The sequence below is a fragment of the Euwallacea similis genome, chromosome 4 (genome assembly GCF_039881205.1).
Source record: "Euwallacea similis isolate ESF13 chromosome 4, ESF131.1, whole genome shotgun sequence".
In the NCBI taxonomy this organism is placed as follows: domain Eukaryota; kingdom Metazoa; phylum Arthropoda; class Insecta; order Coleoptera; family Curculionidae; genus Euwallacea; species Euwallacea similis.
Window position 1 is genome coordinate 280,407 of NC_089612.1, and position 27,517 is coordinate 307,923.

A 27,517-nucleotide genomic window follows, 5' to 3' on the forward strand; every position below is an offset into this window, starting at 1 on the left:
AAAGCTTCAAATGCTACTATGCACTGCATGTAAATGCTCTATTTTTTGATTAGCACAAAAATCACTTCACATAGCTCAAAATTAAGAATTTATGTTGATAAGGGCCAGCGAGTAGATGGTCTAATATTTTAAACATAGACTCAAAATTAAATTCCGTTTAAAATAGAACGTTATAACAACTTTTGGAGGCTCTATAAACATGTGAACGTTCTATAATTTGACTATTATACAAAGTTACTTTATAGAGTCGATGGCAAAATTTTGTGAACAAATGGAGAATAAGTTTAAAAATGACCTAATTTTTTACATATTTTTTGTCTTTGGTTCGAAATTCATCTTACAGAGACCGGAAATTGACACTTTCAGGTAAAAACTTTTGACGTATCTCAGTAACAAAGCGTTTACGGACTCATTTTTCTTTTTTTTATATTTTCAGATCTAGAATCTCCTCTACAGTTTTGTAAATAACGTTTTGCACTCGTACTCTTCATTAACAAGAAGCTCTTTATTGCGGTACACTTATGACTTGAAGTGTGAAATAATAAAAAAGACAATTCTTGTATTCACTTGCGTGACCTGTCTTTGCAGAAGCTTTACTTAGCCGTTACGTTAATCTGATATTATTCTTACCAGATAAAATCGAAAATACCAAATACAGTAGTTTTCCTTTCCTCAAACATCGGCAAACCACCTATACTCGAAACGCAAAAAATTCCCCAGTCAATAGTCCTAATCGACTTTTACGTAAGTAAAGAAGAAACTGGCAATCGTCATTACTAAGTCCCGCTCTTTAAAGCTCTTTAATTAAAGTCTTATAAAACAGTCTCAAAGGAGTGTTTAAAAGAAATTAGAAAAAGTTTAATTCCAATCTAAATGATAAAATGCAGGCTTTATTCAGTGCCCCATTTTCGTTCACCTTTTTGTTTATCAGAGATCCGATTTAGTTCTTTTGATTTCTATAAAAGCTTGTTGTATTAAGAGTGAACAACTGAGGCTAAAAAAGTTTTTTCATTCAGATACGGAACTCGAACAATTTACCAGAGCTCACTAACTAAAAACGCGGTGTTGCTTTGGAAATTGGTATTCATATTTATATCTGACCTTATTACCCGCTCGCTAAATTGCGAAATGGCCAAAAAATGGACTTTTCAACATTTTTAGCGTACGTACCTAGCAATAATGGTCCAAAATTCAACTTGCAATTAAACGGAAATGATAGTCGCAGTTTTTAACTGTGTGCGAATAACTCGTTACGGCTGAACCTTTTACCCAGCTATTGTGCTCAATCCGAATTAGCAATTGGCTTTCAATTAGAAAGCCCTTTTACATAAAAAAAAACGATTAAGAAGGAACGTTGTAATAAGTTTCTGTGTGAAATTAACAGTTTCTCTTGGGCTAGAGCGACCGCTTTGGTGAAATAACAAATAGCTGGCAGTAAATCTTCATCTTTAGAATTTAATTTTTAAAACTATTCCATCATTTCCGGCCAAAGTGCTTTAAAAACTTCCATTTTCCGGCAGGATTTTCCTCCTCAGTTTAATTAAACTCTTGTCTGAAGAAGATTTAATTACAAAGGACAGACGTAACTTTGCGAAACTCGAATGAATCTGAAAGTATGTGGCATGTGAAAAATTACAGGCTGGAATTGCCTAAAACGTCGCCTGGTTATTTAAGTTTTTGTGCGTTTAAAAACAAATATCGATAATGATGTAACCATTATTTTTACTTTTTACGGGCGAGAAGATCATTTGGACTTTAACGTCTCTCAAAGGTCATTTGCAAAGAGTGGAGATTATTTCCTCGTTATTTTGGAGATAAATTCTAACGATTGCGGAGCTATAGAAGAAACTCAAAAAGTAATATTGAGATTTTGTCGTGTTTTAGAGCTGTAGTTGCCGCAAAAATGTGATAAAATAATATTTAATTTTCTCTGATAATTGCTCATCCTCATTAGTTTTAGAAAGTTAGTTTCATCGGTACTCAAAATCTAGGATAATTTCTTCCTCAGTTAATTGAAATTTTTCCCACCTGCTATAAATTGCAGAAAATTCGCTTCTTAAGCCAGTTTATTCATCTCTTCACTTTAATTTTGTTTCTGCTTTCTTTAAAAACTCTGGGCAATTTTTTCTCTGACTTAATTTCTTTTACTTGAGTCGGACTTAAAGAATACAGAAAATTCTTCCTTTAATGCCAGTTCATTTCAGTAATTCATTTAAAAATTTGGAAAAATTCCTTAAATTTCATTTGGTTTTCCCCAGACTAAAATGTTCAGAATAATTTGTCTCCAAATTCTCAAACTCCTTTAGAGAGAATATTCGATATTTAATTAAGATTTTTTCCACGTAAAAATGGAGGAAATTCTAATTTTAAAGGAAAGGAAAGGAAAGGTTTTAGGTTTTTTTACTCACCTAATTGTCGTTCCAAACAGAATTCAATGAACAGATTGACTGTTAGAATAGGAAGATTAAGCGATTGGAGAATGAGATAATTGCAAGAAACAAACATTGAAAGACTTCGGGGCGAGAGTCAAATTTTCCATTACAGTCTGGTCAGTGATGAACTCAAGTTATTTCCGACTCGTCTTGATTACATGACACGTAGAAGCGTCTCTTTATTCAACGAAGCTGAAATTATAAAAAAAGGAACCGAAATGGGAGGAAGCTAAAATTTAAGAACAAGATAAGTGACCTGAAAGCACTGAACAGAAGCATGATTAATTCAGTCTCGGTTCTTGAAGAATAAGTCAATGTCTATTTCAAGGACGGTAAAGAATTGAGGCGCAAAACTGACTGAATTTTAGAAGAGTTCTAGGGGCTCTGGCTTGGAGATGGGTGTCTGCACCTCCGCGGGGCCTCACACATCTTAAAAGAGTAGTAATATAAAGACTACTGGTCGGAAGCTGCAATTATTCATCATGGGTGATAACTATAGAAGAGAACGTGCATTCCTGTTTAAGAAAGATATTTTTAACGTTTTCGACATCAGCTATCAAAGTAGATTGAATGAATGAAGTGAATGTTCGGCGAGGTAGTACAAAAATCTACAGCGGTATCTACAAAGATAATAACCACTTCAAAATGATTTTTTATTCCTTTCTAGAAATTTAGCTGAGTTTGGCGTATATTTTAAACCTAAAAATGTTCATAGACCAAGTAGAAATGAAGTGGAAATTTTACAAGCGACTAGTAAAATGTTAAAACCTCCTGATAAATAATAAACAACAATTAATTGAATTCTTCATAAAATTCAAGATAATCCTTTTACTTCGACAAGGGTTATAGCAAAATAAATTAACGTATCTTACCAGGTTGTGTGCAGTATCTAGAAAAACATAAATATCGCCCGTTTAAACTTTATATTACTCAAGTCTTGCATTCAAGAGATACTGAACGAAGAGTAACGTTCTGTAGTAATATTATGGCACTATTAGAGCAAAATTTCAATTTTCTTCCCAACATACTATTCACGAATGAGTGCAAGTTTATCAACTCAGGCATATTCAATTGTCACAATGAACATGTCCGGTTCACTGAAAATCCACACGAAGACCAAGAACATCGATTACAAACACGTTTATGGCTAAATGTATGGGTTAGTTTATTTAGTGATACAATCATTGACCCATACATTTACAGAGACAATTTGACCGCAGATTGGTATTTGCACTGCTTAGGAACCTACATTACGGATTGCATCAATCGCAACATTTGTTTTAACTGCTTTAATAACCTTTGGTTTCAACGAGATGGTTCCCCGTCATACAACGATAGAAAACTAGATGATTATTTGTCTAAAATATTTACCAGCAGACTCATTTTAAACAACACAAATATACGTTGGCCGGCACGTTCACCAGATCTTTCTCCATTAGATTATAATTTATGGGAACTATGAATTTTCTTGTTTTCTCGGATCTCTCATTCCGTTCAGCTAAAACTTTAGTTAGAAAAAGATGCTTTAGCTTGAATTACGTTATTATTATGTAGTGAAGAGCGTAGAAATTAGCTCCAGGTTTTTGATGTTTGTTACAAATAGATATGAGAATGTATTCAGGAGAAATTTGTTAGATTTATATTGTACAAGTATCGGTTTCGATGCTAGGGCTTTTCCCTATTAGACTTAAGTAAAAAAAAGAATATCCCATATTTAATTACGTTTTTCTTACACACCGAATATTGCCAATTCGCCCTTTAAGGTCTTTCTAATTTGTTTCAAAAAAATAGGGGATATTTTATTCCTTTTACGATCCTTTTATTGTCAAGAATTCAAGTTAATTTTCTCCGAATATTAAGTCAAGCTAGAGTTCGATTAAGATTTCCCACTCAAAAGACGCAAAAAAAACTCCTCCTTTAAAACCAATCTCTTAACTAAGAAATTGGGTGAAATTTCCTAATTCTATTTGGATACTTTCATTGTATAAGTTCTCCCGAAATTTGAATAAAATTGTAATGCACATTCTGCGTTGAATTAGGTTTTTCCTTTTAAACATAAGTTCTTTTGGTGTATAACAAAAATCCTATTAAGATGTCAAGATGTCTCCCTCTTGTATTATGTCATTTTTGAATCTATCCAATTCTCCTCATATCCGGCCAAAATCTCCTTTAAAACGATTATCTAAGAGAAAATCAAACCGGAATAAATTCCGAAGAGTGAATTCTCGAAATCAAAACATTCGATTGCCATTGAGATTCCGGGCTGATGCAGTTCTTCGCAAAAGCACAAAACAAAATACAACAAACTGCAAAATGCATCCCTTGCGCGATTCTGGAAAGCAATGAGCTCGCGACGCTGCTGCCTCTGCCTGGATAGAGTGTTCCTCTTAGTTTCCTCTTTCGGATGCCAGAATCCAGACGTCGGATTTTGCGTTCATCATCAGTTACGCGCCGATTTCTTACCGGGTCGGTTCGAAAAGTCCGAAGTTTTGAGTGCGGACGTGAGTGAGTGAGTGAGTTTATGAGGTGTCTGGAGATTGAATATAGTTTAAGAGGTGTGTACTGGGCGGTTGGGAGGGTGAAGGGGGCAAGTAGTGGAAGTGGCACTTAGTTCAAGTAGAGGATTATAATAGATTAATGTAGTGTATCATAATGTATCATACATATTGAGCCTCAACAAGGCATGCCAATCTTTACTAAAAATTTTTGAGTGCCCTTTTCTTCCCGTATTTTATTCTATTATCGCATTCCTATTATGTAATTATTGCTTTTTCCCTTCGGCTTGGGTGTAATCCTTGCGGTGTTCCGGTAACGAATTAGGGTCGGAACTAGAACCAAAATGTCTTTATGCTCTCTACATTATTGTGCAACTAGAATTATTCCTTTCGTTTAACAATAACTGGCTAGAATTTGCTCGATGATGTTTTTTTTCTCTTTCGCCCATTTTTGGTTCATTCACATCCGATTTTATGGCTTCGTCTTCTTTGGAGTTTTAAAATTCTGCTTTCCTTGGATGATGGTTTAAAATTCGAATCACCATCTTTGATATTCATTAATCAAGCAAGTTATCAACAACCAAGACCTTTTGCAATAGCTTCATTTAAAGCTAAATAGATCCGCGTGTATGCGGGATTCGATGAGTCTCGAATTGCGAACATTGGGTATTCGGCAAATGCCAACTAGTGTGGATGCGTTGCTCGCGGTATTATTCTACATACTCACCTAAAACCGGTAGAATATGCTGAATATTGCCGAATCGCATAAACCGGTGTAGGTGAATATTGCTGCACAAGGGTATGTGTGTTTTGAGAACTCGTCAATTGAACAATCACCATACGAATAGTTTGGTAGATAGTTTGTCAAATAACGATTATTCGAAATTCGGTAGGACCCTATGCGGATTGGAGTTAATAATAAATTTCAGAACTTTAAAAATTATGAATTTTTATGAATAGCCAATCAATTGAGAAGTCTATGTGCACTACAATGAGTTACATTTTCTAAATTTCAACTTAGTGTTTCAAATACTGTAAGAACTAAGAGGAAAAAAGAAAACTGAACTTTAACACCACTATATAATTGTATATACTCTATATCTTAAAGCTTTGAGAAATAGGAATCCAATTTGTTGCCCTCAGACTTCTTTATGCTCAAAGACTCTATGGTTAGCGGATTTGCCTCCTTTGCCTACATGCTCCAGATTTTTGGGTATTCAAATTTCCACTTTTCTGGATCCAAAGAAACTTTAGATTGTCTGATACAATATAATAAGTGGAAAACGGTTTTTGAATTGAATTTAATCCACGAAACTCTTCAGTAATTAGAAATTGAGAGTTTCTGTAGTACTTTGTGAGACTTGTGTAAGAATCTTCATCAATTTATCGGAGTATGAAACCCAAAATCAACAGTATCATACAATAAAATCGAGACGAGAGCACATCTTTTTGAAAAAGAATATTCTGAAAAATTGCCGTTTTACAACTAGCGAACTTCTGTAATATTTTGTGAGCTCTGTCTGAAGTGATCCAGGATTTGTCTATATGAATTTCTTATTTGCCTGAATTTATAGGTATCTAAAGCTATTAACTTGTGTGACATTTCCAGCCCCGAAGCATTTCTCCTTGATCTGTAACATTTTGAAAAAGTTGGGAAATACGTATTAAAAACTTTTATAATACTTTGTGTATTTAGCCTGATGTGCTCTACACTTTAGCCTGTTCAATTTTCCAATTATTCAGCATTTACCGGTAAATAAATCTATTATGTTACGCAACAAAATCAGTATCGGAACACGTTTTTCTTAGTTTACGAATTTTCAATTTTCCTGGATATATTGGTACCTAAAACTATCGCCTCGCATCAGATAATCAGTATCAGTTTACATTCAGAAAACTTCAGCATATAAAAATCGCAAATTTTTGTAATACTTCGTGAATCGGGCGTCAAATGCTCCAGATTTTTACCCGTTCAAATTTTCAGTTTGCCTGAATTAAATGCATTGTTTTTGGATGGTGCAAATTCAAACAAACCTTGCTGTTAGAGATTGAGAACTTTTCTAATACTGTGTTGGCAAACGTTTTTTCCTATTAAAACTGCCGATTTTCCTCCATTAACATGAGATAACAGGGAGAGCTGGAGCATTCTTGTTGCACGCAACAAATTATGAAAATCTCTGTATTGAGAAATAGAGGCTTTCCAGATTCTTGGCTGCTCCTATTGCCAAATTAGTCTATATTATTTTTTCAAGAGAATCTTCGTGATTTACCTTTCTCTCGCAAAATTTAATGAACCTGGCAAACAAAGTTTTCCATTATAAAATATGGAGATAATTTGCAGCCCCATCAACACGTGAATTATTTTTCCAGTCACTTCCAACTGGCGAAATTCTGATAAGACTCTGAATTCCCTTAAATTAGCGGCACTCTATTAATCACAAGGAAATTGGCAACCAATCAATTTCGTCGAGGAAACAATTTAGGGCCCTTCTTAATTCCATATACTTCAGTTACAGGAAACTTCATGGAGTTCAAGTCGAGTCTCTCTGGTTTAATTAATAAGCGACAAAACTTTAATAAAGTACATTTTTCAAGTCGCTAACCGAGTTAAAAATAAAGTTGAGGCAGCGAGGTTTGTTCCCAAAAGGGCACTGCAACTCCAGCTCGTAAACTCGAAACTGGCTATTAAACTACGACTTGGAAAATCATATTTTTCGACTAAAATGTGTTATCGTGGCCGTCATGTTAGCGTCAGCTTTAGATCTAATAAGATTTGCTTTCTAGTTGAGCGCTCAGATGTCTGTTTCGGAGAAATATAAAGCTTAAGGAAAATATTCAGGCAGGACCGAAAAAGAGTGCTGTGGGCTGGAAAATGCTACCTCTTAGTCTTGGATGCATATGGAGACAAGGGTAGACATAAATCTGGGGCTTTAAATGGGTAGAAGCTTTTCCTCTTTTCGGTCTACTTCATCATAAAAGTGTTAAAAACATACAGCAAGCATACAAGGAGATTTAAGGAAAAAGCTTGGCAAAAAAGTTAATCAAAAATTTTAATTAACAGTGCTAATTAACAGCTTCCAGAGACCCACTGGTGTCCCTTCTCAAAGACTCGTTTTAGTCAATTATATTGTTAGAGGTTACTGCTTTCAATATGCTTTTGATTATATAAGTCTGTTTGATGTGGAAAGTCGATGTAAAATCCGATTATAGGAAACAACTTTGCAGGCAAAGTATGAAATAGCAAAGAGAACATATTGACTGAGTGACACCTTTGTCTCTAGGAAATGAAAAAATTTGAAGCCTGGGCAGGTATTAAATATGTAGGGTGCTCCAATTTGATATAAAATTTGATGATGATGAAGCAATACCGTAGAGTACCTCATCCGAAAACGTATCTAACCTTAAAAGAAATCCAATTTCTTTGGTATTTCCTCCACAAGAGAAATATCGCTGAAAGTGGGAACTTTGAAGCCCTGCGTTGAACAGGAAATACGAAAGAATGTATTATTTTATAAATTTTTAATGTTTGAAATGAGTTTGCGGCACACAAGTTCGCCTGCAGGTTTTAGCATAAAAATCCAAAGTGGCTTTCCCTGCGAGATAACTTTTAAGCTGGCTTGTTTTTATTGTGTTTGCTTGTGGAATATGAATTAGTTTTGAAGTGGCGCATTTAAAAAGTGTCGCGAATACAGAAACTTTTAAAACTCGTTGTTTAAGCGAGAGTTTTCTTTTGAAACAAAAATTAGTTACTCAGAACGGGTATTAGATTTTGTCAAAGATCATAAATTTAGAGTACCGACTTGGCCAAACATCTCTCAAATCGAATAAAACGTAAAGCTCTTTTTCCTGTCTGGAAATATCGACAAGCTTCATGACGGGAAACGGAAATATGAAGGAATTTTTTTAATTAAACCCTCCTTGTTTACTTAACCTGTATAAGGGTTTGCCAGTCAGTCACGTTCAGAATTAAGGACCGTGTTACGGTCGATCTAGATTTGTTACCAATTTCCTGCTAATTAGAAGCATTTGGGGATGGAGCGGAGATAGGGCGAAGGCTCTTGAGATAACGGATATTTATTGGTCGAAAGGAAAATTTGTCCTAATCAGGAAATATGGACAATGATGAGCTTTTGTTGTCGGCTGATTGGGAAAAATTGCCGGATATTTGAGTAAGAAAGGCTCAGTTGATTGAGAGCTGGAAACGACATAATAATTCTCAAAGTTCTTGACATGACAAGCAGATCCGGATCCTAAACTCGGACTAAAATTTACTACCTCTCCAGATGGAGACGTGTATCTCGTCCCTTCTTTTATGTCGATATTCTCGGTCGAAAAAAACTCTATGGACCAATTTTAAAACCTCTTAAGATACCTTACCGGTTATTTATGTTTGTGGAGGTACCCTATAGACTTCTAGAGTTTAGGAACAAAAATGTATTTTTAGGCATTAAGCGGTAACAAACAGAAGAAATTAGATAGAAGCTATCAGTTTTAGATTTTTAAATTAGATAAAGCTAGTTCGGTTATACAGGGTGATGTAAATGTTAATGAACTCTTTCAACAGTCAAATAACACTCCACGAAATGCGATTTTCTTCCTTGAGCACCTATTTGAAATTTTAATGCTAACAGAACTACAGGGTTTTGGGAGGGAACATTTTAATCGAAAAACGAAAATTTATTAATTTTTACAAAATCGCTTGAGACATTTGAACGATTCTATAGGTGCTGATAGCTACCTTCAGGGTCTCAATTTTCCTATCCTATAGAGAACACAAAAGTTCTACATAATGTCAATGTTTCAATTACTTTTTCTAACTCTACTTGTAGGAAACATTAAGGTCTATTACGACGTCATTCCAGCTCTGCGCTTGAGGTCTTTGGAGTTTTCAAGATCAATTCGAGTATTTCAAAGATCGGTTTCAATTCTAGGAGATTTCGTCACTTCGCCTCATCTTGACTCAGCTGCTAATATGTTATCAATTGTTAAGTTATTTGTCAATATTACCGGTTAGTACCAGAAGTCTGCAGGAAAATATCTTACCAGTGTCATCTGCCTGTCCTTTTTGCTGCATCGCCACCAAATGACGCATTAAGTCTTAATAGACCCTAATCTCCTCAGAGTTTTCCTACGACGATGTGCATTCATCTTCATTAGTCGACCCTGTGCACTAAATCCTGCAGCTTACACTCTAAGGTTTGATTGAGATTTGGTGAAAAGGACACGGCAGATGGCGCTGGAAGGATATTTTCCTGCAAACTCAACATATTTGCCGTTAATATCGCCGATCCCTGGCTGGGTTTAATCGACTCGAGATGAATCAAATTTGCGAGATCTAGTAAGGCTGAACCGGTCTTTAGGGTGCTCGAGTTCATTAAGCGCGAAGTTGCAATGAGACATAAAGTTGTAATAACCTCCGTCGAAAGTTGTATAAGTAACCTTCTTAGAGCTGCTTTCAAATCCAAGAGTTTATAAGCTAGTAGTTCTGTTGTGGAGATGACGGTGGATTTTCTTTTTTATTTTCGCATTTTAATACGAACAGTACCGTCTATAAATGGAAGCGATAAAACTTAAAATAAGTGTATCGCAGCACCAGGGGGGTTCGGTCTCCACAAATATCAACTTGAATTGCTTTTCATCGCGCCCCTGCATCCGAGTAATTCCGCCAAAAAGGGAATTAGGGCGGGTCACGAATATAGAGAAATATTTTATTTATTCTAAAATTGGAAGGTAAATTATTGAAAGGTCAATGACCATGTCAATTGTGCTTATAGGATTTTTTGGAGGGCCAACATATGATGTTAACTTTAGTTTTTGTATTTGACGTTTGGTATTTTTTTAAATCTATGATAAGTTACCAACAATGTCGAAATTTTCCAAATAGCTGATAGCATCGGTCATTCCATCCTACATTTTAAAAAGTCGCCACAAACCGCCAGTTTTCGGGTTTCAGTGAGCTTTTTCCTTTTATTTGTTTAAAGAGAGAATCAGTTTGTTCCCCTCAAGTGCAGGCTTGTTCAATTTTTTTCAATTCAGGCCACGAGAGTGATTCCCACGATTGTGTACTTGGTTTGCCTAGAGGGACTTAACTAAATCCAGAGAGTACTCCTGGAATATCACCTGAACTTGTGAACAATTTAGGTCGGTGAGTCTCTTGAATAGTCGTTTCTGATGCCAAGTTGAAAAGTGAATTAGTACCAAGATTGTTTGGTGTCTGATGACAAAGCTTAGTTAAGTTTCTTGCCAACAGAATGTCATTTAATTGGACTAAATTTTAAATTTTAATGTGATTTAGTTTCACGATTTAATCCTGAGAAAAAGTAACTTTTCTTTCTCTTTCGGGCTTTAAACCTCCATCTGAAAGTGAATGTTTTTTTTTTATGTTTGTAATGTTTCAATTTTGTTAATTAAATATTTAATCGTTATTGAGCAAACGAGTCAAATTTTGTCAAATTTCAGTTTTTTTTATGAAGAATTACTTATTATTTTTATATCAGCAGTCCCTCCTTGGCCATTAAGTAATTAGAAAACGCAGTATGGATCAATTTCTCGGGTGCAAGTTAGATTAATCGGGTTAATATTGTCGTGTTTATTAATACACTGTGTGTGTTTAATGGTAGACTAATAAATTTTCTCTTTCGCGCTGGAAAAACATTTTGTAGGGCCATAACGGGTACGTTGATCCCTACTTATTGACCTACAAAATTTATTTGCTAATATGATGATAATCTTCTTTGTGTCAATTTATGGAAATATTAATACATTTGAATTACATTAAAAAAATGAAGCTTGTCATTTCCCAGCTCATTTTTCAGATCAGATGTTTCTGTAAAGAAACCCATTAGTAATTAAAAGAAAGAATCTTTTTCTGGAGTTTTCAGAAAACAGAGTCGTATCCCTTTTCTAAATTGACCAAGTTGAGGAATTGTTTTGGTATTTTTAAAATATTTTCTCAATCTACAATTTCTTTGTTATTTGTATTTCGAGTTTGATAACGTCTTGTCTGAAAACGGTTTTAGTTAGTAATAATGATAATGTATTTGAGGAGATTTTAGATTCGACCAGATAGATGAATTCAACAGTAGAGGAATTGTCTCTGATAATTTCTAGCAGCTCCTCTTAAGGGTTAAAAAAAATATTGATACCTTACTGACTAAACACCCTGACTAAGTCTTTATTTTAACTTCGTTCGAAAGTACTATCCACACGGATACCCAGTTTAATTTATACCTATGATACGAGACTGATTTGCAAGGCCTATTGCCAGGTTATTTCTCCAGTAATTTTTCTCTAGCAACTGCCTGAGTCATCCCTCTAAAGGCCATAAACATAAAAAATAAGGCTCTAAACTGCCGTCCTCATCCTTCTAAAGCAGCTGTATAAGTGGCGCATTTCTCTTAAGGGTATGATGGTCATTATATGTGAGTATAATACTATATTTTCTTTAAGGCCTTAACGCCTCTGATTAGGGTTTCAAGCAGTTCTTAAGCACAACAAATTTGGGTTAATCCTGGTTATCAAACCTCAAATCTGCTGTATCTATTATGCCTCTTAATAGCTACTACGATAGAAATTATTCCGATTCTCAAAGGCAATCCCCAGCGACAAATTGCATAATGACACGCTGTTCAAAAATGCGATTAGAAAAATCAATTTAAAAATTATTTTAACTAAATAAAAACTCTTGTTCTTGATTTTGTGAGTCCAATTTACTTTTGGTCTAGTCTAATATGTAGGAAAGTAGCACTTTTCGGCACGTACGCGGTAAACAGCTTTATTGCTCGCAAAATAAAGTAGCAAATGTCAGTGTCAAAAATCTTTATGGGCGATGTTAAGTCGTGGGCATTGAAACAGTAAAGCTTTTTACGGTACGTGTGTACGTAAACACTTCACTGCACAGTAATATTTAACTAAATTTGTATCTAATATTTGAGTGTCTTTACCACACGACTATTGGAGTAATCAAGGTAAAACATAGTTTTTTCACAGTTGTTGGGCAAATAAGAGCCTCTCTTCAGTATTGACGAAGAATTGTATAACATCAATTTGATCTTCTATCCCCAGTTAATTCATCATTCGAAATTAGTAGCGTTTATTAGCATTTTATATAGACCTATTATCCTTATTGAAGTGTGCTTGCTTGAAGAGGTTACAGTAAAGGTTTAATTAATTTTTTTACAGGACCTCAGTAAATTTCGTATTACCGGCAAAAAGCCTTTCGTCCTTAATTGTGCTTTAATCCTCCGTGTGCCATAAATTATGAAAAATTTGCCTTCTAAAATCCCGAATAATTATGGATAAAATTCGGGCAATTAGTTGCTTCTGTTTTTACGATCCAACAAGACTTTGATGTTACCCCGCTTTAATTAATATACATTAGAATATTTATGAACGGAAATAAAAAGTTTCCATCTACGACACCTTTAGGTGTTTCAAATTTTTACACTATTTCAACTACCTTCCATTACGAAGGAAGGAAAATGAAATCCTCAGACTGTAAGACAATGCCTAATACATAACTCAAACTTTATCTCCAAGTGCAGGATCCAATTCCGGGCACTAAAAGAAATATGGCCCTTAGAATCGTAAATTGGTGTGTATTTATTTCGTTAGTCTTATTGGAAGACAGTTTAAGACGACAATAGAGGGCCAATTTGGGACATAGATAGGAAATAATTCAGTCCGTTGAAAGGAAGCCGTTTTTACTTTATTCCTTTAGAAATATTTGGAACTAAGGCTTTGGGGATAAAGGAGCTAATTGGGAGAGACGTAGAAGAGATTGTGACATATTTGATTGCGTCGAGGCTTCCTTTATCTCGCTGGATCTAATTTAGTGTTTCTCCAAAAGGAGAGGTTCGCTTCAATGAATATTAAACTAATGGATTTCTCTATAAGGGAACCCGTATCGCTAAGGACGAAACTTGCCTCGTTGAAAATATGAACCTTAGAGATGATTTTAAGTAATACAAAAACTCCAATATAGGGATTGTATCCAATTAGCCCTATTCTTAGTTAAAGCCCCTAAACGAGATATATCTGGAGAAATAAACCAAAACACGCTTTTCTGCTCCTGGAGTGACTTATTTTCTATCTATATCCCAAATTGGTCTGATATTGTCGTCTTAAACTGCCTTCCAATCAGACTAACGAAATAAACACACGCCAATTTACGGTCCCAGGAGCAATATTTCTTTGAACGGCTTAGAGGAGTAGATGTTTGAAAACAGAAAAGAACGGGGGTTATTGTCGGTGTTCTTATAAAATAGGATCCTTGCTTTCGGGATCTTTCGAGATATGGTCAGTGGGTATTGGAAAATGTTTCTATGGAATGTAGGAAATCACATTCGTTCGAAGTAGGATTTGTTGGCGGCTTTGTGCCACCGCTGCCGATTGTTATCGGGGGTATTAAACTTTGTCCAATATTGGTATTTGTTGAAACTTCAACCGGAAGAAAGGCCATCTGAAAGTAACGTAATTTTCTCTCAACTAGTCTCAGTTTTAGCGATACACATCGATCAAACGTGGCACTCCGTCTTGTGTTCGTTCTGCTTTGCATAAAAGTGTGTAATCGCTCACAAGCACGGGAATGTCAATTTGCAAGCAGCGATTCATCAAAGGGCTTTAAAGTGACTACAGAGAAACGCTGAAAGTTTTCTAAACATTTGGCTGAAAAATGAAATACTCTTCTCAGGGGCTCTTAGTTTTAAGAAGTTTTATTTGAAGATAGACACAATATTGAAAAGAACTCGAAAATAATGAACTAGACAATGAGTGATTACCCCCCTTTTCCACGCACCGAAAAGCTCAAAGGAAAGCTCTAATATCGCCGAAACCCAATATCCCATCGCTCTAACCTTATCGACTTGCAGATTCCTCGTTTAATCAGCAGGAAATTGAAGGCAAATCCTGATCATTTCAGCATTGGCCAGTCACTGCTTGCCGCTGCACGTGATGGACATCGATGCAGAGGATTCAATGGCCTCTTTTAATTAAAATCCGGACTCGTCCTTCGAATGGCGGATTTTAATTCGGTTCTGATTTAATGAGTTAAAGGAAGTATTGCAACTGAGCATTTTATTGAGATTTAGCGAGGGTTTCATAAATTGAAGCAGACACACTCGCACTCCGGCAGAGCGTGATTTGTTCAAAAATGTGTGTTTTTACCCATTTATTCCATCTATCGACATTGATTTGCGTTCCACGAAATACCGTTTTTATTAATTTTTTAATTATCATTTTATTTTTCGTTTTATTTTTATTTTGTAACTATTTACGTTTCTTTTCATCCTTTTCAAAACAATTTCAACCAATGAAATGGCCCGAGAGCAGATTGCTTGCAAATTTGTATTTTGTAATTTTCTTCACATTCAGTGTACTTGCTTCTGCATAGAGGCTAAAACTTCCAAACTTGATAGGTTTTATAAAGGCAAACTGATCAAAACTAAACTAACCTCTGGATCCTACAGAATTCGGTTGAAGATTTCTTCTTCTTTCACAGTGAAAATTTCTGATTTTCCGTCATCTGGTTTTGAACAAATTGAACCAGTCCCACCCAGTTTGTTCGAAAGTTGTTTGAAAGTTCCATGATTTGGTTGTCTATTATTGGAATAAAGTTCCAGATACCTTTCAGAAGCACGTCGAATTCTAAAGTTTGTTTGCACATGAACACAAACTATATTTCTCATCTCAATTGATGGTATTCATAAATCCTTGACAGTACACTGAAAACCTTAATTGAAAATATCTGGAAAACGATTTGAGATTTTTTTTTAGCCAGTACCTTTTTGATGTAGAAGAGTTCAAAGTATTATAATCCGTATAAGCATCGAAGTTATCGACACTAATAAAAATGTTAAATATATTCTTTGTATCTCGGCAAGATGTAGGTAACACCGTTTGGCAACTAGCTTGGAATAAGAAAGAATTTATCGTACCCGAAACCTCCCCTAGCAGCAATTTCACGTCGGTAAAACAAAAGCTAAGTGATTTATTTCCAATTTACATGAAAAAAAACTTAAACATCTTGTAGAATGAAAACAAGCTCCGTTTTTATAAGGCATATTTTGATGAATCGCTCTATTCTTGTCTCCTAGCGCGCTATACTCATTTGTACCGATGTTTCTGAGACATCTTGTATAATGAGGTTTTATGGTTCTTTAGAATATTGGGCACCCTAAAATTTTAAGAATTTTCTTTACAAGCATGTGACAACGTAACTTTACCGCATGTCTTTGCAAGCTGAAGTAAGTAATACTTCCCCTCACGTATGCCGTAATACGTTTTTTCCGGGCGCGAATCGACTTGGCATGTGTTACTGTCAAATTTTGTGGGTATCTGACATTGGCATACAAATGATTCATTTATTTACCGCACATGTATTTGCAAACATTTTACCGCAAGTGCGCAATGCGGCCAATTTTTAACTGTACTTACAAAAGGCAATAAAGTTAGCACACGTGTTCGTAGGAAATATATTCTATGTAACATGTGCGGAAGTGTCTTCACCGAGTTGATTGCTGCGGTCAATTGCTATCAGTGTTCGGTAAAATATCACTTTCCGCATTTGTTATGTAAATAGCAAATCCGGAAATTTCGAAAAGAATTGAAAAGTGCCTTTTATCCCCTCGAATGTTGATGCCCTCCGCTTTGCGCCGGACCTCAAATTATTTGCGAGACTCGAAGTGGCACTTTCCTTACTTGTTGCTCAAATAACTATTTCCTTTGTATTTATTTCATTCCTCTCATAGTGTCCTCATTTACCAATCCTCTTCCAGTTCAATAGATTCAGTTAATTCTCTTTACAGGACGACCACTCCAACATCAATCTTAAAAACGCTTTATCCACAATTGCAAGACTCCTTCCAAGGGTTAATTTTGCATCATCAAACCTGCCAATTCGGCTTTATCTTTGTTTGAAACAACGCGGAATTCGAAACTCGTTTTCTTACGTGCCGAGTTTTTGAATACGCTTAAGGCCCTCCTCAGTGTCCGTTTCTGTCGAATGTTCTCGAACCCGCACTTTGCCATCGAAAAACTTTCACGTTTCAGTTTCCCTTTTGAGCGTCTGGAGATTTCGGATCGTGATTCCGATGATAATAGGATTAAATCGAGACGGGATCAGGATCCCTTGGGATGAATTAACGGTAAACAAATTCTCCCTCTCATGTGGACAAGTTTTCGCTTCGGTAAATTACACTCTAGAAGTGCGGTGGGAATACAACTTTCCTCTGAAGAATCTGGGAGAAACTTAAAGATTTTTTTTGTTTGCAGATTGACGGAAAGTAATAGTCTTCAAGATGTTACCGGAGATTAGTGCCAGGCTAGTGTTGCTGCTATCAGGAGTATTTCTACTCGGAAAAGGTAAGAATCCTATGCTAGTAATGTAGCTATTTGGTCTAATATCTGGATAACACGAATCTCCCATAAAACCCAACAACGCAACGACCGGCTTCCGGACGAGAAATAAATACAAAAACCACTGGCGCGAGAGCAATGAAACAGATTGACGCAGGACATAACTAAGAACTTGATGTCCTCTAAGTGCCCATGCACATGCTGTAACTTAAATTGCTCATGCACATAGGAAGTTTACAGCTCTAACTTTGAATGTTCCAGAATTGCCAACCCAATGTCCGAACGAAATAAATTTACGGCCTCAGCGCTTTTGCCAACTGGCTAATTTGCACAAAACGATTTAATTTTCGATGAAATTAGATTCACGTCTCTGCCCAGATTTTCGGGTGTTCATTAGCAAGTGGGATATGCCAGACGAAATTAAGTTTAATGAAGAAAGGTCCGGAAAAATACTCTGAATTTTATCTAGCCGATTCGGGGAAGAAAGTTTACTCTGCAACATAAAAACTTTGCCAAGAAGTTTTAAGGGTGTTTAAGTCTCCTTCGGAGATAAGTTCAAATATTAACTAGAACAATGAACTTCTTCATCGAGTCCTTAAATTTTAGAGGTTGCTGAAGATGTGCGACTGTGGTCCGATTTAAATGCAAATTATTCTTTAAGGAGGGAATGAGAATTGTAATTCTTCCACATGATTTACATTCCGATCTCAAATATGAGACCTAATTTATTCATGCAATGCCTGAAATGGTCGAGATTACAAGAATTACTGCTTCTTTTAAAGTTACAAATCAGGGAGAATTTTTCAATATTTCCCCAGAACCAATTTTACATTTAGTTTCGAAGCAGAACTACGCAACCTGACTTTTGTCGTAAATCGATTACGGAATTTTCAACTTCTCTTAGGAAATCTATAGAAAGTGGCTTTATTCCGGCAAGTTTAAAGTTTTCCCCGCAGTGTTATTGTGTCGTGCCGGAAAAATCCTTTTAGCTATGCTGAAAGAGAAGCCATTCCATAGTTTTCTTTTAAAATTTTCCTGTGGTTTGCATAGGATGATTTCCTTACGTACGAGGAAAAAAAATTAAAATCAAGAGGGAAGAAGCGGGCGATAAAAGAACTAAAAATTGCTGAGTAGTGAGTGTGAATCCGAAAAATTCTTCAATCATGTATGAAATTTCAGATACTCCTGATTTAAACAAATACGTTCTTTATTTCAGATTTCTATATTCAAGTCAGGGCTAAAACTGAAAACTTTGCCAGCATGAATTCTATTTGTTATAACACCACCGAGACCCGCATTCACACTAAATCCTCGATCTTGACGAGTCTTAAGTGAATCTGAAAGCTGATTAATTGTGGGATTGGAAAGATGCTCTCCCAAACACAATCCCATTGTTTCGGTAATGACTAGAGACATAATACCGATATTATGTGCAGGTCCGGGGCAAAATATTCCCATAATACATTTAGGCTCGTTTACAATGAATTATCATGCGTATAAACATTCGGGGGCGAATGTAATTTGAAAATTGAATCGGGATTGGGATATTGGAGGAAATTTGAGTTGTCTGATTTGGGTTGGGAGAGGCTTTGAATTGGGTTTTGCGGAGGAAATTGATTCCATTGAAATGTATTTGTTTATCTTAACAGAGAAAAATGCAATTTGAATCATATTGATTTATGGAGCGAAAAAGTTCCATAAATTACTGCAGCTGTAATGTGAAAATTTGGGAGTAATGTGAAAATATTGGCCATAAAATTTTCCACCTTCGTCTTTTCTACATTATCTTTAATTTTGCTCAAATTAAGTTTGCAGGTTATTTCTCACGATTTTCATTGACCTCCAAAATGGTTTATCTAATTTCTTCTCGAGCATTCCAAAAACCTCAATAGGAGGTGCAGAAAGAGTATTCCTTTGATTGTATTTAACATTTTTTGAGTCTTTAAATGATTTTTTCTAAGATCCTATATTTTCTGAAAAACCTCAAATTTTTATGCAGCATTTTGATGGATTGGAATGAAATTTTCTAGGAATCGACGTATCTAGTTCCTCGTTTTATTTATTAAAACTCTAATAGTTTGATTTGTTGTGGGAAGTTTTTAAATGAAATTCATGTGACAAACATAAATTAAAGTTGGTAATGTTCCTCACGTCTTCCTCTAAGAATTCTTTTGCAATTTTTAAATTTAGCAGAATATTAATGTTGTGACATTTTTTCGAGATGCAGAGAAACAAGTAGTTCTTCTAAGGTGAAACGACTAAAGTTCTGTTGTGGTATAAAATTCTTAATTGTACTCAGTTTCTATATCTTTTCTCTCTAATTCTGCATAGAATTTCCTCTTACTGTCACTCCAGATGAAGCTCTCGAAAAATCTTAATGGTTAAATAAACGTAAGAAATTTGTTTATATGGAATTGCTTTTATTATGACCGTAATACATATATTTCTAATTGGCATCAAAATTTACGAGTACCAAGTTTATGCAAACCAAATTTAAGCAATGATTTAACAACGCCACCTAATAAAAACTTTGTACGTAACTTAAGCAGGATTTACACATGCACAGTTTATTGGCGCCAGCTCCAATGTAATTATTGGCGCCAAAAAATTCCACTTATTTTAATATAAAGGGCGTATTAAAGAATTCCTGGTCAAGATTGCTATAGAGAAATGTTTAAACATGATTTTTATATCGAAACTTAATTCACTATTTACAGGTAAAATATCTCAAGGTAAAAGTCGGATTTAAAGACGAACTTAGCAGCGATATGCATGCAGCAAACAAAATTTGTCCGAAACACGTTTGATCAGAAATTTTTTGATACACCCGTTAGTAAGTTGGCACAAATTGTTGCCTTAGGATACCAAAGCGGTTTATATGTGCATGAATCATTTTCGCCTGTTGACTAATGCCAGTGATTTTGGGTGTGCAGACTTGTAAATTTTGAAGCATCGGTGCCAATAATATTACTGGCACTGGCGCCGAAAATTTTGTGTTTTTCATTTAGGGATTTTATTTCTAATGAATTTCAAAAACCAAAACTAATTTTAGAAGAAAATTTTTCGGGCTCGCGAAATTTTTCGGTTCCTTAACAGATTTTTAATACTCGTGTTCATGGCAGATCTATAAGCCAAGCTTAAGGTAAGCGTGGCTTAAGTTAACACGTATATGTAACTACGTCCACAACTGTCATTAAAGCTAAGCTTAGGCCGAAGTGTAGCCTAGCGAAAATTGACGCAAATGGCCCTAAGTAGTGGACACTGTACTTAAAAAAATATATCTCTGAACCCTTTAGTATCCTGGTTTGGGTATCCTAATATGTCCTATTCACCTAGTGGATTTCTAAGGTATCGGTTCTTCTAAGTTGTTCCTTAAGAGTAAAATTAATCTATGGGGAATTTCAGTAACAAAAACTTACCTACACCTTTCTAAACTTTTTAAGAAACCAGCCTAAACAACTTGAAATATTCTTTAGAAAAAATGAGTTTAATTTAAAAGAGAAGTATTGTAAATATTTTAGAAATTTTGATTAACTTTATTAAGAAACTTGTTGCATTTCTGAACTACCGGGAGGATCTTTAATTCGGAAACTAACCTTTGGATGTAACTTAACGAGTCAGAACTCGGAACTGACATGATGAGGCACTTTTCTGAACTTTTTAAGAACCCTAACTTATTTATAAAGCTAACAGCTTTTCAAACTAATAGAAACTCTTTCGAAGTGAAATATTCTGAACACCATAAAAACTTTTTTTAACTTCTAAAAGAACTTACTGGATTTCTGAGCTACCGGAGTTTCTCTCAATAGGAAAATTGGCTTTTGGAGAAATCTTCAGTAGCTTCAACTTTTTTGGACTTCTTAGATATCCAAATTTACTTAATTGAGAAGTTTTCTGTCATTATATGTCAGTCGCTTTCATAAATCATGAAAACCTGATTGAAAACTGGAAAAAAGCAAAAACCCACCTGATCATAATTTCCAAAATATGCACCAACTTTTTGTATTTAATATCCTTTTATTGGTATTCCTTCAAGAGTTTCTGACATTTTCTAAGGAGTTTCGTTTTTAAGTAACCACAGAGTTTTCAGGAAGTTCAGTTAAGTTGAGATTAAATTACCCCTCCCCTTCTTTCTCTTCCTACTTCTCTCCTCTCGCTCCCCAAATCTTTTCAAATTTCTTTCAATTCACCTGCTTTGACACCCTTTTGTCAAAATTTCCAGTTCATTTCAAATAGGACCACATGAAACGTCTCTAATAATTTGCCTTCCATATTTCACACTCAATCAAATCCCCCTCTTTGCGGTTGACCTACAAACTGAAACTTTAAACAGATGCACCCGCTTGTGATAATTAATAGTACGGAATTCCAAGCCAATTAAGATCGATTAATCGCCAAGTTTCTAATAGATATTTGCATCCATTTAAGAGGAAATTTAAGATTTAAGAAGGAAACGGTGATGAAGAATATTAAAATTACTGCAAAAAAGATTGAACTGAAATATTGATTCAAATAAGGGAGCAAACGTTGGAATTTCCAATTTCGAAGTGAACCTCTTTAAACTTTTCCTATCAACAGGCAAGATAACAGTTTTATTTGAATGCTTGCAGCTGGCGCCCTTCTGTGATGACATAGCCCTTAGCCCTCCAGCTCGAGCGTGATTTATTCCTACAATTAGGTATATTATTATCGACGTTTAAGTAGAAAATTGATCTTAGCAAGATCTCCTTGTCATAAACAAGCAGTTTATTTAAGAATTACTCAAGTAGACTTTTTGGTTTTGTGGCCTATAACCTGGAAGATTTAATATTTCAACGCCTAAAGGAAAATTGCCCAATATTTTGGATAATTTGGCTAATGGTGTGGAAAATTAAATCCCAGCCGGATCCTCGCCTGCTAAGCAGATTTCCATATTAAAAATCCAGGAAAAACTTTTAATGTCGGGATTAATAATGACGTTGTCTGGATATTACGTACTCGAACAAGGTGGAAAATTGGAAGTTGAGGCTTTATATAGTAATAGAATGATTTTAGAGTGCTGAAATTGTTGCAAAGTTCTAAACAGAGAAAGAGAGTATTTCCTGTCAGCTGCCATAGGATGTCTCCTACAGCTGCAATTTATAGGCACAAACTTCCAGCAATTATGCACTCCCTAAACTCAAGCAGTAAATTTGTGTCGTGTTAATTATTATTGTTTACATATAGTAGTCTGGTTTAATCCACCCTTATTTCAATTTACCGCACATCTACGATTTAAAATATTCACATGCCGAATTTTAGGGCGGTTGAAGTGGCATTATTGGCCTCTAAATCCTATTAAATAATGCACTATAGTATTACCTCGTAGCAATAAAGTGTTAATTTACTCACAAGCCCGATAACAACACTTTCCCAAAGAAATACTAATTTTCGTACAAATTAGCTTATCGTAACCGACATGCATGCATATTAATGGGGAATTCGTGGGTATGGGATGGCTTATTCATGAAGCCATCCGGATTCTATTTGCCAGTCAAGTTTCAAATTTGCTGTGAAAATTGGGTTCAAAGGAGATTAGCGAGTCATCAATGGACTTGATTATTGTTGTGATTGTATAAATTGAAAGATCAAAGTCAATGAATACTAATGAGAGTTAATCATCAAACATGTACATAAACATTAATTTCTCGCATTCAGAACGGTTCTCCAAACAAAAAGTGAGCGTAAAAAAAGTTTATGTCGTCCTTAACTACACGCCCCCCGGATTATACAAATTCTTTCGTTCGTTTCTTTTGCGAAAGTTTCGCTTTGAATAAACATGTTTCAGACGGCCCTTTTTCGTTTATATGATAGAAGAACTGCGAGAGTGCTTGCATTTTCAAAAGATATACGATAGCGCATTTTGTTTTACCGGGATAAATTTCGTATGCAGCGTGGATTTTTAAAGTGTGAAATATTGAACGGAAAAGACCAAGGGAAATATTTCCTAAGCTGCCCTGAATATATTTGGCAACCAATTTTCCTTTTTATATTCTCAGCAGTTTATGCGGGATATTTATGGGGGAGGAATCGAACATGCCGGGAAAAGGAGATCTTAAATTTGACGCTTCGAACAAACCCTAAGATGCACTTCCAATTTAATCCGTGATTTTTGTTATACTTTCAACGTTCCGTTGAGCCAATACCACCACAAAAACGAAAATTATTTTTATCTTTGCACGAGTGAGGAATGAAGGAGAATTAAAAAACTGTCGTTCCTCATCGGTTTTAAGTTGATCTCAGTTCCATTTGTAATTTACATACCAATGAAATACAAAATCTCTTTACACACTAACTTCTTCTTCACTTCAGTAATGGCAGGATAAAAATTCAATCAACTTTAACATCCACAAAAGACTTTCATCGACTTTATACATCGATGCTTTTATTCTTATTCCGTGTTTGGTTTCGGAGTGGTCAAGGGAGGGGAACAAGTATTCCGGCTACAATGGATCCGGCTCGAGGGGAACTTGCAAACACTGTTTTGTTAGATAATGGATTGGACGACGTTAAAATGTTATTTCTGAAAGGACCTTTTGTGGTTTGTAAAGTACACTGGCACAATTTTAGCTAGGGTTGCTGTCTGAGAAAGAATTTCCGTGAAATTGAGATAGAAAAGTGTGGGGTTAAGTGTCTGAGGATTTCCTAGTGGTAACTTCGAGAAACTCTGATCAAGACACTCCAAAATGGATTAGTTCGAAGTAAGATTAGAATATAACATCAATATGAATAATTTAGACATTCCCAAGGAATCTCATTACATTTCGGTGGCACAACAAGATACAGTAATTGGGTCTTTCCGACAAGGTCTTTGAATCCATCGTATTTAAATTCTAAACAAACACAGACACAAAATACATTTCCCTGCGTCTTGTCCAGACTACTTTTCTTCTCCTCCAGGTTCGGCGACTGCCGGCTTCCTTTCTAAATTGGCACTTATCGTAGTTTTTCTTTTTTTATTGCTCCTGATATTCTTGTTGCCTTCGTAATTGTTGCATTCGCCCTTTTCTCGATTGTCAAGTTTAATTTTTTCTTGGTTACCCATTATTCTTGCTGAATCGGTGCTTGTCGTCTCTCTCTGTTCCATCCTCTTTTTGTTCCAGAATTCACGTTAATTTGGCGCTTGCCAAGCTTCGCCTCTCCATTCTGTTCTTTACCTTAGTGCTAGTCGGATTCTTCTATATTTTTCAATTTAGCGCTTGTTGAACTTATTTTTCCTCGCTGGTCTTGCATTCCTATTTACTTGGCGCTTTTCATTGTTCATGTTCATTTTTGACATAGGGATTGTCAGAGTCACATTTATTTCTATTTGTAATCTTGTCCACCCTTTTTTATCTTGGATCCTTATTTTTGTGGGATCGGCGCTTGATGGATCTGTTTTGTTTCCTGTTTCGGCTCCAGTGTGTCTGTTTACTGGTGTCAGATTAGGTCGCAGAGATTATGTTGACTTAGTGCCCCGAGTCTCTTTTCAATTCTACTTTCCTTTTCATTCTTGACCCACCTGCCGCTTGTCGGATTCCCCTTTATTTTCGATATTGGCACTTGTCGAGCCACATTCTCCTTCCTCGGTTCTTGTTGACTTGTCGATTATGGGAATCATCCTATTTTACTGCATCATCTGGTTTTGACACGGTACTCATCAACTCAAGTTTCTTTTATCAAACTCACGCAACTCGTCTATTTTATTTTCATTAAGTATCTGACGTTTTTCAGAAAAGGATTATTTCTCATTTCAGTTCTTATAAAACTACTTACTTCTTTGATGGCACTGCTTTCTTGTGTGTTATAGGCCTCTCTTTTTTTCTTTCTCTGGCATTTGTGAACTATTTTCTCTACTTAAACCGGTCCTTCCTGAATTTGCTGTTTTTGTTCTCACGACTCTTGTCAATTTTCTCTAGGGGTCCCCGAGGCCTTGTTGACTTGACGCGTGACGACTTTCTCCTTTTCCTATTTCGATGCTTGTCGAATCCAATTTCATTTTTTTTTCTTTATACCACCTTCAATGGCACAAGCAACCTTCTTTTTAATCTATTTCCTTCTTGATTTTGCGGATTCAACATTTCTTGCACTCAACGACCTTTTCTGTTCCGGCGCTTGTATTTTTCTGCATTCCATCGACTATCACCGAATCACCTTTATTTTTCCATTGGATTCCTCTTTCAAATTATTTTTTATTTTTTATTTTCCTTCTTTACTCACCGTTTTTCTTTTTATCTCTCTTTGCTACTTGTCGTGGCCGATAATTTTTGGTTGTGTCAACAGTCATAGATATAGTTTGGATAGGTCGGAAACCATGAAAGCTCTTGGAAGTTCAAGATGAAAATACTACGATTGTTGGAAACATTTTCATCATCATGTTCTAGAAAGTTGACTGGTTTGATACAATAAATTTTATTATAACGCCTGTTGTTCAACAATTTGTTAGAAAAATGCTGAAATTCTTGCCGCCTTGCCCAGTGAATCCAGACATAAAACAAGAATAAAAGAATTCATGTCTCGCTATGAAGTATAGTCGTCGTCAAAAGTCTTTTATAGCCTTGTCTGACGAGCCGGACACACAAATAGACCGACTAAAGTTGATTGGATTTCTGTCGGAGATAGTAGAACACGAATCCGGTCCGATTTTATAGATTGTTTTTCCTAAATTAAGTGCAAAATAAACCAAGTTTGGCGGATGAATATGGCAAAAGTTTTTATGAGCCATAAAAGATATTTAGTAAAACGGCGATTTAGTGCCTTGTCAAAGGCAAAAACCTTTCTTTGCATTAACATATTGAAAATTGCCTCTCGTATGTGACGTGAAACTTCTTTACAAATCTCTTCTGAGTACTTATTTCGACAAATTTCATATTCCCTTGTTGTTGAGTAGAACTCGACGCAAACTCTTGCAACTATTTTCATTTGCAAAACTTTCTTACGTAGTTATAAATTTATTTCAGTTATTTGCTATGCAGCTAGAGGAGAGTTCTAACAAAAACAAGTAGATAGTGTTTGAAACTAACAAAATTAATTATTTCGACCCGAAGAAACTTATTGTTTTATTTTAACCAGGAAGCTTTGTTCGGGCACCGGCACCGCTTCTTTATCTGACTTATACAGTAAATTAATTGCCTTGGAACAGTGGCAAAATTTGCTTTAGCATTCCGAGCTTTACCTAATATGAATCGGAAGAAATCCCGCTTTTTTACGATTTTGCTGTAATATCATTCATAAATTCAAATATAACCTTTTTTACCTTCAAAATATTCCTTTAGGAAAAAGCGTATTCAAATCGTATCACTGAATGTGACCTCTATAGGAATTAATTTATAGTATCATTTCGGACATAAGGGTCAATCTGTAAATAATCAATTTACAAAATGAAAGTATAACTGAATACACTAAACAATCTGTGTCCATCATTGCGCGAAATTAATAGGCCCTGATCGAATGACTCCAATGTGAACAAATCGGTTCAGTGGACCGTATATTTGTTTCGCTACGTATAAAAGCGATGACGATAACGCGCTCTTTCGACGTTGGCAAAAAAATACGTTCAATAGAAACGAGCCTGTTCTATATTTTTGGAAAATTACGTTTGCAAATAGAGCATGAGCTATTTAAGCGGAAATTACTGAAATCCTTATAATCGCTGCAAAAATAAGTCATGCGGCAACATTGTACAAAACGACAGCCGGCCGTTTGTCCATGATGGACCACGTGAACGTGTCTCAGTCCGTTACACTTTTGGAGCTGGACAGGAACGTATATGTTCATTTGACCCTTCTGACATCACCTAATATTTACGTCACAGTTCTACATGGTGATTCAATTGCAACAATCCAGCACAATGTATGATTAATGTAATTTTTTTAATAGCGCATAAAATCTTCTAAAACGTAAAAGAGAGAACTTCATAATATGCGTCTGCAACATATTGCATAGCGTTGCTCCCAGGCAATAATAATAACGTCAAAAAGCGAGTCGCAGCAGTCAACAGCTGCATTCTATATTAAAAATTAATTGATGCAGCCAAGTCCGCTGCTATTCTCTAGCAAAATGTCTGGTCTTAAAACGTGCAGTAAATAATGCTGACTTATCGTTGGACACTTGCAGGACTGCACAAAAGATTCTTTGCTGTGGATCGCTGACTTTCATTGCTCTGTTTTAGTTTTATTGAGTTGAAGGAGCATTGCGAACTTATCAAGTTGTCTAGCATTGTGTGTCTTTACATCTTAT

General features: G+C 35.6%; 1 protein-coding gene across 1 annotated transcript in view; it reads left to right on the forward strand.

Annotated features, from left to right (window-relative positions):
• Positions 1–4,845: 4,845 nt before the first annotated feature.
• LOC136408080 (uncharacterized) overlaps positions 4,846–27,517 on the forward strand; it is a 57,908-nt gene continuing 35,236 nt past the window's right edge. Inside the window, exons 1-2 of the mRNA XM_066388859.1 lie at positions 4,846–4,987; positions 17,198–17,287. Coding sequence (XP_066244956.1) covers positions 17,224–17,287 — 64 coding nt within the window. The 5' untranslated portion in view covers positions 4,846–4,987; positions 17,198–17,223. The remainder of the gene's footprint in view (positions 4,988–17,197; positions 17,288–27,517) is intronic.